Source organism: Aedes aegypti, chromosome 1 (genome assembly GCF_002204515.2).
Source record: "Aedes aegypti strain LVP_AGWG chromosome 1, AaegL5.0 Primary Assembly, whole genome shotgun sequence".
In the NCBI taxonomy this organism is placed as follows: Eukaryota; Metazoa; Arthropoda; class Insecta; order Diptera; family Culicidae; genus Aedes; species Aedes aegypti.
In genome coordinates, this window is record NC_035107.1 from 226,253,646 (window position 1) to 226,266,029 (window position 12,384).

Sequence of the window (12,384 nt, forward strand, 5' to 3'; positions counted from 1 at the left end):
ATCTGTTTAGGTTGTTTACATTTTCCAATTGGGAATTAGTTTTCTTCCAAAGCCTATTAGAAATAAGATTGGTCTTTATTATAGTTAAATTTAATGTAAAACTATCTAGGTCCTATGGACCGATGCACGAGTTCACTAATTTGACGTTTGAGCGGTGCCGAAATCACTCGTTGCCATGGGTACATAAATAACACAGCACCGCTCAAACGTCAAAAAATGAACTCGTGCATTGGTTCATTGAAACGCTTCGTAAAGTCTACCGGAAAATCCACGTAGCTCTTACGTTTAGCGACGGTGGAATGGACGAACTTTTAAAGTTCATGCGTTCATTCTGGGCTACCTATGATTTACGTAAGAGGTAGGGTCGGTGTTCCTTTAGTGGACAGTCCCCTATAGTCGCACTAGTGACTTTTCACGGCCGTTTTGCTATAAATCTTTTCAAAACATTTTTTGACATGAAGGTCAGGACCTATTTATCTAAGTACCATTGATTTACATCTTGATTTTGCTCAAAAAATGATCGAAAAAAATATTTTTGCTTAAAATTTGAGCTCCCTTGCGCCTATAGTAAACCTATTGTTCCTATAGTAGCACTACTGAGAGAAACTATTTTTTATTATACGAAATAATTGATTAAATTATAACTTTTTTTACATCAAACGAAAGCTTAAGATCCACACTTTGTAGGAAAAATATAAAAGTTTTGTAAAAATACGGTTTTGATAAGTATTTTGCCGATGCCGTGATGCTAGTGCTACAATAGGAACAGAAATTAGAAATAGTGCTACTATAGGCACATGTATTCCTATAGTGGCACACGCGATAATAAATACAAACATTTGAGTTTTCGTATGTTTTATATTTTTCCCACAAAACCAAGATAAAAAGCTATCAGATGATGTAAAAATAATGACGCTAGCATTATTTTTCGATTTTATACGAATTTTTGTTCTTAGCTATGCGGCTATTGGTATATCGACCCTACGTGAAAAGTGCGATGGAAAAAAATCACGTATGTTTTCACGTAGCAATGACGTTTGGATTATTTTGAGTGTATAATGTATAATGTATTTACAGCAAATCCGATTTTCAATATTGCAACGCTCCAAAAAGTTTCGAATCACTGCCCATGTAACCAATAAGCCGTAAAAATCGGCGCCAAGCCCTATATGGTCGATTAAAAGGCTTGCCCGACAGAACTATTTGGATCGTGGTTAAGAGGCGCTCAAAAGCCACTTTTGGAGAATTATTCGACTGATAAACGGCCTACTCGTTCCGAGTCTCTAGAGTGAGAGGTGTTCAAAAAAAAAAAGAGCAACAAATATTTTGTTTATGTTCTGTTCTTTTTTAATTTTATTATAGAGACTTTCAGCCACAGGCATGTACGTCTTTGAAGAAATTACGGACAAATAGTTAATACAGAGTATTTTGGTTTAACAGAGTTGGCTTATTCTACGAGTGGCATGAGGTGAAAATTGTCGGTCTCGTAAAGCGAGGTGACAATTCTCAACTCGAGTGAAGTGACTCTCCATTTGATTTGCAAGGCAAGTCACTTCACTCGAGTCGAGAATTGTCACGTCGCTATACGAGACCGATAATTCTCACCTCACGCCACTCGTAGAATAACCCCGAATGTATGAGCCTCTGTACGTGCCATAAATTCTTTTGTTCTTATGACTTTTACTGTGCGCCGTGTGTTGGTGTCTCGCTCTCTCTCATGGGCAACTTGAAAACAGGGTGCACAGTAAAAGTCAAACGTTTTATAGCATGCATACCCAAGTAACCACAAGCATTAAGGTATTACCGTATTTTAACTTTAATTCAATGAGTGCAATGCATCATTGCTCTTATTCTGCAATATGCGTTCAGTAATGCTTTAATTCCATTTTATGAATGCAATGTAGCATAGCAATGTATACTTGATGGCAAGACGAAGTTTGCCGGGCTCACTAGTTTTATATAATAATAAATTTATTCGTGCTACGTGTATAAACACTTTGAAAATATAAAAAATAAAGCATTATTTTGTCGCAGACTCGTTTCAATAGGGGTATTCACTTAACTGCGTATATCGTGATAAACTGGTTATCTCAAATGTTTCACAAAATTGCGTAATCTGCGTAGGAAATAATTCAAGCCGCTGAAATTCAACAGTAAACCAATCCAAGAATGCGTTGGTCATCATAGCAACTGCCATGGAATACCTACGTTATTTACAAATAAACAACAAATTTCGAAAACCAGTTATGCAGAAAAATGTTGATGAGGATGGAATTGTTCATAGATTTGGAGAGAAAATGGCTGGGGAAAAGTTGTATTAATATGTGACCATGGGCATAGAAAGAAAGTTTCGAATAAAAGAGGTTCTGTAATTGCCTGATATTGTTCGTTTAGTATAAATGGTCACAGTGAGGAACGAACCTAGTCAGAATGTTGTGTCTGGATCTTAACGATATTGGTGCCGTTCATTTATTACTCAAGGAGTTATGATTAGCGGGGTGTTTAAGATTTCTTATGCTCTATGCAAATCACTTTCCATGTTCATACAAAAAATCATACTATGGTGGGTGGGGGTGCGAAAAACAGGGACATTGTCTTATGCAATAAATGGATAGCGCCTATGTCTACACATTCTTAACCAAACTGAACGAAACGAGCATTGATTCCAATTATTTGCAATCGAATTGTATTCTAGTCGAAAAAGATGTTCTGTAGATAAATATTTGAGAGTTTGATCGCATTGTTTTCCGATTATGAAACATACAAATTTTCACTTGGGATCACTTTAATGATTGTGGGAAATTATTCAATGGCGGCCGTAACCATTTTGCCTACAATAAGTTTAATGAAGAGTTCTTGTTGCATCAGTACAATTCGTCGGTCTTCGTGGACGATCTGGGAAGAATTCTGGGTATCTTGAAGAAAACAGTCGAAGGGTCGTCCAATAAGGTGAACCTTGGCTGAATCAAATCGATTAAGTTCTTAATTCAAATAAACAAACTTCTGACAAGCATGATAATTTTGTTGGGTAACTAGATTATCAGCCAGTCTTCAAAGATCATCATTGCAGCACAGATATTTTGAAAAGCATGCTTTGAAAATATCAATGCTTCGCGTAGGATTCGCGTCTTTTCAATTCAATTGCTCCTGTGCTCACTTGATCAAAAATAATGCATCATTGATTCAAATCATTTCAACGCAAACTGCATACTCTAGACCTCGGAATGCCAGCCTTGGTAAGCATAAAAACAACCCCTTGCAAAATAGCGGTTTTCAACGAGCTTTCATTTGGAACTTCTTGGTTAACCTTTCGAAAAACCTATCTAAAGGGCTATGTAAACAGTATCGTAAATAAATAAAAGTGTTGTAGATAAATGTACTTACCATGGGTGTAAGCTTATAATAGGTATATGTGAGAAATATCATTCGTTTAAAAATTAGCTCTTTCTACGAAAAACCAGTTTAGTGTAAAGGTCAGTCATATTTTCGTTAGATGAGGTCATTTATTTCGCCAGTATTCTGCTGGTATAGCAGTATTAGCTTATTATCACATAACTCAGAAACATATTTCCTATTGACAAGAGACAAATTATATGTTTAAAAACGTTGCAGGTAAGACCTAACCATCCAGACATAACAGAACTTGCTTAACAGATACAATGGACTTAAATAGGAGAACTTTCAATTTGTTTGTTTAATTTAGAGTTAGAATAGAACTTGATTTTAAGACTATCAATAATTTTATTTGCTTTGCAATTAGAAAAATTACATTGCGCCAGAACACCGCAAAATAGTAAATCGCTATTTTTCTCTGATTTTATAAGACTGAATGCCAAACCAATGCAAATAAGGTTAGAATAGAGGCGTGTGTAACATGTTAAAACTTCTTTTTTCGTTATGGTAGAACTCTCCCAGGTAATACAAACACATTTTTATTGCATTAATCATGCGATAACATATTGTTAATTACTGAATTACAATGTGTCGAAGATCAGGGTCCATTCCATAAATCACATGCAGATTTGTAACGATAATCATACCGCCAACAGGGCTACAGAGTTGATGCTCCTGTTCGTAAATGACGCCAATGTAGTAAGAATACATATATGTATGATGAAACATCACATCATTTTCTTCAGGAAAGAGATTTGAATCTGATTCTGGCTATAATAAAAAAAGATTACATTAACACCTTCTTAAGACTTTTGCAAATCAGCAAATTAATTGATACTAAACAACAGCTTCAGGTGAGTCCCTTAGTTCACACAAGATAGCTACTGACACGCACTCTGTGACCTTGCAATGAAAAGAAAACATTGTTGGTTGCTAAGCCTACCAACAATGTTTGTTACCCTTCTGCAGTGTAGTGCGCTAAGTCCAAGGAGCCACAAATGATTCAGAAAAATGATGCAGTATTTCTGCCGAAATGATTGGAGCAAATCAAAGCCTTGTTGGATTGGAAAATAAGGATCGAGCATTCTCTTTCTCCTTGGTTTATGAATCAAAGCAACGAAATACAAAGGCAATTTTGAAGACTGATTATCAACTTTTTATTTTTTGAAGTCTGGAGCCAGAAAAGAAATATTTAATTTGAAATGTTTCATTACCAATATCTCAATTTACGCTACTTTAAGGTGAAACAGTTTGGAATCAACTTCTAAGATTGCACTGAAACTTCAAAGGCATAAATCTTGCGAAGAAAACATCCAACAGCAGTGTACTTTTTTTTTGACTTTGTGCACTAGCAGAAAGCTTAAAATAAGAAGATCAGAAACGATTGTTTACTATTTCTCCAGTTTAGTGTCTTCGAAAACGTGAGTAGGGGCACAAGTCGACCATTGTGCCGGCCATCTTTAGATTCCGAAATGTTTCACCTTAAGTGAATACCTCTAATATCAATCGAAAATATGTAATTCTCAATGAGTTCTCATTTTGCCCTCCATGATAGCAGAAACAGTTTTCAATAGTCCATTTTACGAGACGTTTTCGAACAGCTGATCGCTTATTTTATGAATGAAATTTCGACAGGAGGCGGTTTCGTGTCGTGTGAAAGTAACGTTAATATCATCAGTGTTGTTGTTGACTTTCCGGTTAACATAACTGGATAGCAGAAGAAAGAACGAATTTCCAATTTCTTCCTGTTATTCACTGTAACTGAGAGCAAAAATAGTTTTCAATTTGAATTCATGGGAACATGTTCTGTTTTCAGTTTTGATATTTTACGACCAAAATGACAGCAAACTGGGTTATCAAAATTCGCGACATCACAACATCAAAATAAGTTTTCAATATGATCTCAAGCTTTGCTCGGGAATTGATTTTGGGTTGTGTATTTTCAACGGTCGATTCTCGGGATCCTCGATTTTACATTTTACCAGAATGTCATTTTCGTTCATTTGATAAAAAGCGTTCAGATTTGTTCAAAAAGCTAAACATGGGCTTATGTGTTATTTTTATTGCAAAAAATACATCTTCCTTGCAAATCTAGTAACGTGTGTCAAGCTAAAAAATATAGTATGGATTCCATGTTTTAAATTCCAACACAACTAGCAACCCTTCCCGTTCGGCCAACATTAACGGCCCGCTGCAGCGGGGGCGTTTCGTTTTGACAGTTCGTCCCGTTTATGCCCTCGCGCTTTCATCGTGTTGGTGTTGGTGTCGCTCGATCGTTTTTCGTTTCGCAAAACGGATCGCAGCCAGACAGAGCAGCAGCAGTGTTCAGTTTATGTTTAACCGTGGTCGAATCTAGTAGTTTTTCTACAGTTGCGAGCCCCGTAGTGCCCGTTCGCCGTACATTTTTCTGCCTTGTAAAATTCTGTTCTCCACAAAATTAATCATTCTCTCGAGTAGGGTCTGTTTTGCGGTTTATTTCCTTTGAAAGTGCTCACACTCCTATTCAAACGGAGTTGGCTGAATTCGAAGTTCTTTAGTAATCTGGATGATAAGCAAATCGCGAGTGTTTTACAGCGCGGCACCAGTTCGAAAAGTGTGTTGCTTCGATCCGAAAAATCGTGTTTATCCCAGCAAAATTTCCGCCTACTTCGGCGCGACTTAAGCAGGTCCCCAACCTCTTCTGGGCGGTTGTGTTCCATTCCAGTGCGGGAAGAAGAAGTTTAAACAAGGTTTCCAATTTGCCTATACGTTTACCACTCTAACGTCGTCGGTTTTTGTGCTTTATTGGTGCTAAATCGGCAAAAATCGAGTTTTTTTTCTCGAGTGAGCTTTTGAGTGAGGAATTTGCGCGAGGCTCCCGCTAAGAGTTGCAGTCGTCTTCAGACTTGCGGAGGAAAAAAAGAAAGAAAGCAACATCCAAGCAGCCAGGGTGTTTTTTTGGTGAGAAATTTCCATCAAGCCGCAACGACGACGACTATTGCTTGGCTTGCTGAGTTTCGTGCCAAACGTGTTTTGTGTGAGTGTGACACAAATTCCGCGGATCTGCTTCTCCAGTCAGCCACAGTGCGGGTTGAAGGAAGTAGGCAAGAGGAGGGGTGCAACTAAGCGGCTGAAATTGCGGAAAAAGTGTGTGCCAAGCCAAAAGGCTTCATCAACAACAACGAGAGAAAAATAAAAACTTCAGGCGCGAGGGATGTTCCGAGTGATTCAGGGAAATTGATAATTTGTTGCAAATTAAGCCACGTGAAGAAGAAGAGTGTTTTTCTGAGGTCGGTGCCGGAATAGAAATCAAGAGTGTTTGGAAGTTCAGGGGGGCTGTGCCATCACCGTCATCACAACAACAAACCAGCCTATAGATCGAAGTAGGCAGACGTCGCGCATCGGCGGCAGCACCAGCAAGCAAAAAAAAAGATAACGAAAATGGCTTCCATGCGAGGCGGTGGTCGCGTGAAGCAACTGTCGGCGGAGGAACGAGCCGAAATGAGGGAAAAATTTGAAGAAGTAAGTACCAAATCTACTAAAGTCATCAAACAGCTTCTTTAGCGCAGCTTCCTCATTGATGCCCCCCCATCTCTGCTCTGATTATCTACAAGTCTTGAACAAGACCAACAGCAGCGCTTGCTTGGATGGGGTGGCGGCTGCGGCGAGGAGTATAAATAAACCAAGCAAGCAAGCATAGGGAAAATCGATTTCGGCGGCCTACTGAGTCCCGTTTTCTGTACAAGCAAGGCCTGTTGTGTGGTTTTGTTTATCTCTTTAGAGGAGAATTTGAACTGCCGTTAAAGAGACGAACGCTTAACGTCTTAAATTCCAATCGGGTTCAGTTACTTTGCTGGGCTAACGATACTGGACCCCGTGGTCTCCGGTTTGATGCGATTGACCGATGGTGGTGAAGACTATCATCGAGATGGCATTGGGGTGTATGTGTGACGACGGGATTATCATCATCCAGTCAACAACGTAAGGTAGGGTATGCGATATTTCGAACGGTTCCGTCAAAATGCCGTTCTGAATGGAATTCCGCGAAATCCAATAAGGCGAAATTTATAATACAGTCATCTCTCCCTTACTCGATATTGAAGGGACCCTCGAGTTAGGGAGGTATCGAGTTACAGAACACAAAACCAGTGCAACTGCGATCAAAGAGACTATCGAGTTAGCCATGAAAACCAACTTTTACTATGGTTCTCTAACTCGATATCGAGATACGGAATATCGAGTAAGGGAGAGTTAACTGTATTTTCTGATTTATTTTTGTTTTGTCAAAACACGGATTAAAACAAAATTACACAGAATATCGAAATGAACTCCTGACAAAAAATATAATTCAAGACTAACAATTGAAAAGGCCTTATCTCCAAAGAGTAAACAAAGAGAAAAACGCAATCTTGTTTTGTCAAACAATAAATCAAATTTATATCATAAATTTTAGTTTTGCATGTTATTTTATCATCCAGAATGTCACTGCACAAATTGATTTTCAACCATGAATATTCGTTACTATCATTTTTGCCAACAATCCTACTGGAAAAACGAGTTAAAGGATTTGAGACTTTTTATTTCATCAAAAGATATTGAGCCCTTTTCATTTGTGCCCATAGACGCCGGCCGACGCTGATGAGGCCAGTGAGTTGACGCCTTTATTTACTCTAACATGTGTTGAGGCCTTCTAGTGATGGCTTATTTTTTCAGATGTGACCTTTTGAAAATCATTCAAAATTCATGATAAAATACAATAAGGGCTTATTCATAAATTTCATAACGCTCTAGGGGGTGGGTGGGTGTTCTCATGATGTTACGGCTCATACAAAATTTGTAGACCTTTCATACAAAAAGCGTTACGAGGGGGTGGGTGGGTGCCAAAAATGTCCATTTTCAGCGTTATGAAATATGTGAATGAACCCTAATTGAAGTGTAGAAGAGTGTTACGTGGTAAAGCAAGGTACATTTGATCTCTGCAGCAAGAGGAGATTCGTGCGGTCGATTAAATATGTGATTTATTCAATCATCGTCATCGATAAAAATAAAGTGTGTGCTAAGCGAGAGTGTCGTCGAGCAATTATATGGAAATATGTGTTAAATTGAAGTAATATTTCAATTGAACGTTATTTTTTATGCAATTGTAATCAAATCGTGTTTTTATTAATAAGTCGTGAAGTACAGACAGGCTGACAAAGGTATTATTAGGTAGTATGATACAAAATACATCACTCCACAGGAACCCGACGGAAAATTTGATTATGTTCGCCGTTGAGATTATCGCTGTGTAAAACAATACACATTTAGATCAAATCACCGAGGTCTGTAATTTATTTACCGAAATCTCAACAGCTGAACGTTCGGTAAACGAATAAATTACCGAATTTCGGTAATTTGAATGTTTGTGCGCAACTGTCAAAACTACCGATCTTTCGGTAATCTATTACCGAAAATATGTAACCCTGCCCCCGGGTATTGTTTTCCCTTGCAAACCTGCATTCTAAACAACACACCACCATCACACCAACAAAATAGGCAAAATTATTCTACTACATATTCATTCTCAATTTTTTTATTATGTCTTCTAATTGAATTCGCATTTACAAGTATTACGACACGTCCAAAATCAAGCACGCCTGAAGTTGAGGGCCATCTTTGTTGGAAGGAGCATGGAAATAACACAAGCCGCCGTGTTGCCTCCCATACGAGAAGGAGAAAACGGATAGCTGGCTAGTGTATGGCAGATCCTACAAATAATCAATACAGAATCATCGTTAAAGCCACTCCTACGATTACATCACTCACAACGCACGTTCATTTTTTCAGAAACCTTTTTTTAAATGAATAATGAATTAGTACTTTTTTACCTTCATCGGAAGCTTTTGACCCACACTTCAAAGGAAAACCATAAAAGTTTTGTAAAAATAAGGTTTTGATATTTTTCGATTTTATACAAATATTTGTTTTTCGCTATGCGGCTAATAATAGTACCGAATTTGAAAGATTGTGAATCGAGTTGCTTGAAACTTTTTCAATTTTCGTATCGTTTTGTCATTGACAGGGCTGTTACAACAAGCGCGAATTTCGCGATTCTCGCGGATTTCGCGATTTTCGCGGATTTGTAGCGGATTTGACCAGCAAGCGCGAAAATCGCGGGTGGATAAAACTCTGTCGCGAAAATCGCGGATTTCCCAGAAAATGCGGCAAAAATTGCAGTTATATTCATAGAGGCGTGATTTCACAATACGGAAATTTCTATTTAAAACTCAGAAAATCCACGTCTTCTCCTTGAGAGCAGTAAAGTTCAGTTTGTATAGTCACTGATATCAAAAATATTGTTCGGGGAAATATAAAAAGCAGTACCGTAATCCGGGGTATCATTGATCAGCGGGGTAACATTGATCGGAATGACTCATCTCGTAAAAAGTTGGTATCATCATTTATTGATGAAACATTTCCAAAGCATGAATGTTGCTTCTCTTTCTTATATTAATGAGCTATTAAAAATTGAGATTTTTTCAAAAATTGCGTTAACTTTATGCGTAAATTTGTCAAGTTTGCGAAACAATGATTTCAATGGTTAAGGATGACACTACCGAACATTCATGTCTCACATAGGTTCTGCAAGCGATATGAGCAAGGAAAATGCGGTTCTCACTAAAAATGGCATCGCCCAAAACGATTCCGCTGTCAAAACTTGTATAAGTATGTTCAATTAGGCAACATTAACGAATTACTGTTAGGAATGTAAAATTCCCTTAAGAAATTGCCTACCTTTAGGCGTATTTCGCAGTTTGAGGTGTTTTTAATTTTAAATTAACTCAAAAAGTAAATGAGATGAAAGCGTTTGGACATCATATTCGGCTTCAGGGGCCATGATTTAAGTAAGTAACGACATTTTCAATATTACCGAACGTTGTTTACATGGATGATCAATGTTACCCCATATCAGCTAAATGAAAAAATCACATAAAACATTGTTGTAAACATGCTTAAATCTTTCAAAAAACAAAATACAGTATGTAGTCACGAGCTATGGGTGGCAGTACTTGTTTTAAAAATATAAAACTCAGAACATTTGCATTTTTGAATTAAATATTTAAGAAATATCCTAAAAACTGATCAATGTTACCCCGGATTACGGTAACATCTTATTTGAAAATCATTTTCATTTTATTTTGAGTCATTTTTCTCGAGGATCGCTAGTCAATCATAGTTCCTCCCTAAATTCCTAATGGCACTAATCTAGATTTTCTATTGATGTTCACGGCGATCTATATGTTCTTGACTTTAAGATAAACTGGAAATAGATTATTGTACCGTTCAAATCCTGTAAGTTTGGACTACATTTCTCTTCCGTTAAAATTCTTAAAAAATGGTGCTCATTAAGACCACTCGGCACATTTGGCTTGGTTTTTTTAAATACCGTAAAATGGGGTGTTAAGTGATGAACAAAATTTCAACTCAATTTTCGAGCAACTTCTGGTATGCCAATAATTGAACAGTACGGCGTGTATATCAAAATCCAATAACAATGAAAGCGATCTTATGACAGGTTTCTGAGATAATCATGAACATGTGTGATTTTTTATGGAAATGCAAAATGGGGTGTTAAGGAATTTGAGCTTTGTAAATGAAAGTAAATTTTGTCAACAGCAAAACATTATATATTTGGTCAATAATTTTGGTCATAGATACTTTTCTTCAATTTCATAGGTATTGTTCAATTTAAACCTGTTATTACTTCAATATTATGCAAGTCGGAACTTCTACAATCGCAAACCGTTTTATTTGAACTGCCAAATCTTTCAGACATATTAATTCTATTTGGAAGCTCTCAGTACATCGTATATTTGTTTTGGAATGAATTTTATACTTGCATGAAATAGGACAGGGATTGAGAGAATCCCTCTTGTATCGCTCTTTGTAACCATCATAATATGCAGCATATTACGAGAGACTGTTTATCGTATACTGTTACAACTTTGATCAGAACGGGGGAAATGCAGTGCATGATAAAATCCCTCTAAACAAGCTCCAAACCTGGGCGACACTATTGCTATCGGAAATTCGAGAGTTGTTTATCGTGCCAAATGAGAGCAAATTCTACAATGCCCGCAATGGAATCATATATTTGCAGTTTCCGAATCCTAGTAGCTGTGCAGAGCAACTTTGTGATTGGTTGGTTGGTTTGACTTTATTAACGAGATTTTTAGCCCTAGGCTAGTTCATCTCGGGACCAACGGCTTTACTTCCCTTCCGAAGGAAGTCGTCACTATAACTTTTTACGTCATAAGTGACTATGTCGGGGATGGGATTCGATCCCAGGTCCTCGGCGTGAGAGGCGAGTGTTCTAACCACTACACCAGGTCCGTCCCCAACTTTGTGAATAACCAATGTAAGGATAATTTCAACATGTTTTAATGTTAAATAGAGGAAGTGGTCAATTTGCCTGTAAATAAAGCACCGATTCTATACCATTACCCGGAATACCATAACCCGGAATGCAATTTACCGGAAGACCATTTACCGGAATGTACCATTACCCGGAAAAACCATTTACCGGAATGTACCATTTACCGGAATGCACCATCACCCGGAAAGCCAAATCTTCCATTTTCGACGATCTTTCATTGATGCGCAGCACAAATTATGTCACGCTAACCATGGAAATTTTCGACTCCCTCGGTTTCCATAACTATTTCAAAAGACATCTCCAAACAGCTATGGACCAAATATGTTGTTCTTCTTGCTAGCGTTACGACTCAACTAGGACAAAACCTGCTTCTCAGCTGTTCTATCTAGGAGCATTTCTACAGTTAATAGCTGAGAGCCTATGTCAACCGACCATTTTTGCATTCGTTCATAGTTTGACAAGTATGTAAGTACTCTAGCTCTGAAACGTTGTCAAATTTGTCAACCAGAAATAATTTTGAACCGGCGGTATTCAATTCTACCAACCTCAGCTTGATCTTACTGAACAATTTCACTTTGCTGCATCGTAAACCTTAA

The 12,384-nt window shown here is 37.7% G+C and overlaps 1 protein-coding gene across 1 annotated transcript in view; it reads left to right on the forward strand.

Annotated features, from left to right (window-relative positions):
* Positions 1–5,718: 5,718 nt before the first annotated feature.
* The window catches only part of LOC5580194 (plastin-1), a 207,772-nt gene continuing 201,106 nt past the window's right edge, over positions 5,719–12,384 (forward strand). The window contains exon 1 of the mRNA XM_021857713.1: positions 5,719–6,894. Within this exon, the coding sequence (XP_021713405.1) occupies positions 6,814–6,894 (81 nt within the window). The 5' untranslated portion in view covers positions 5,719–6,813. The remainder of the gene's footprint in view (positions 6,895–12,384) is intronic.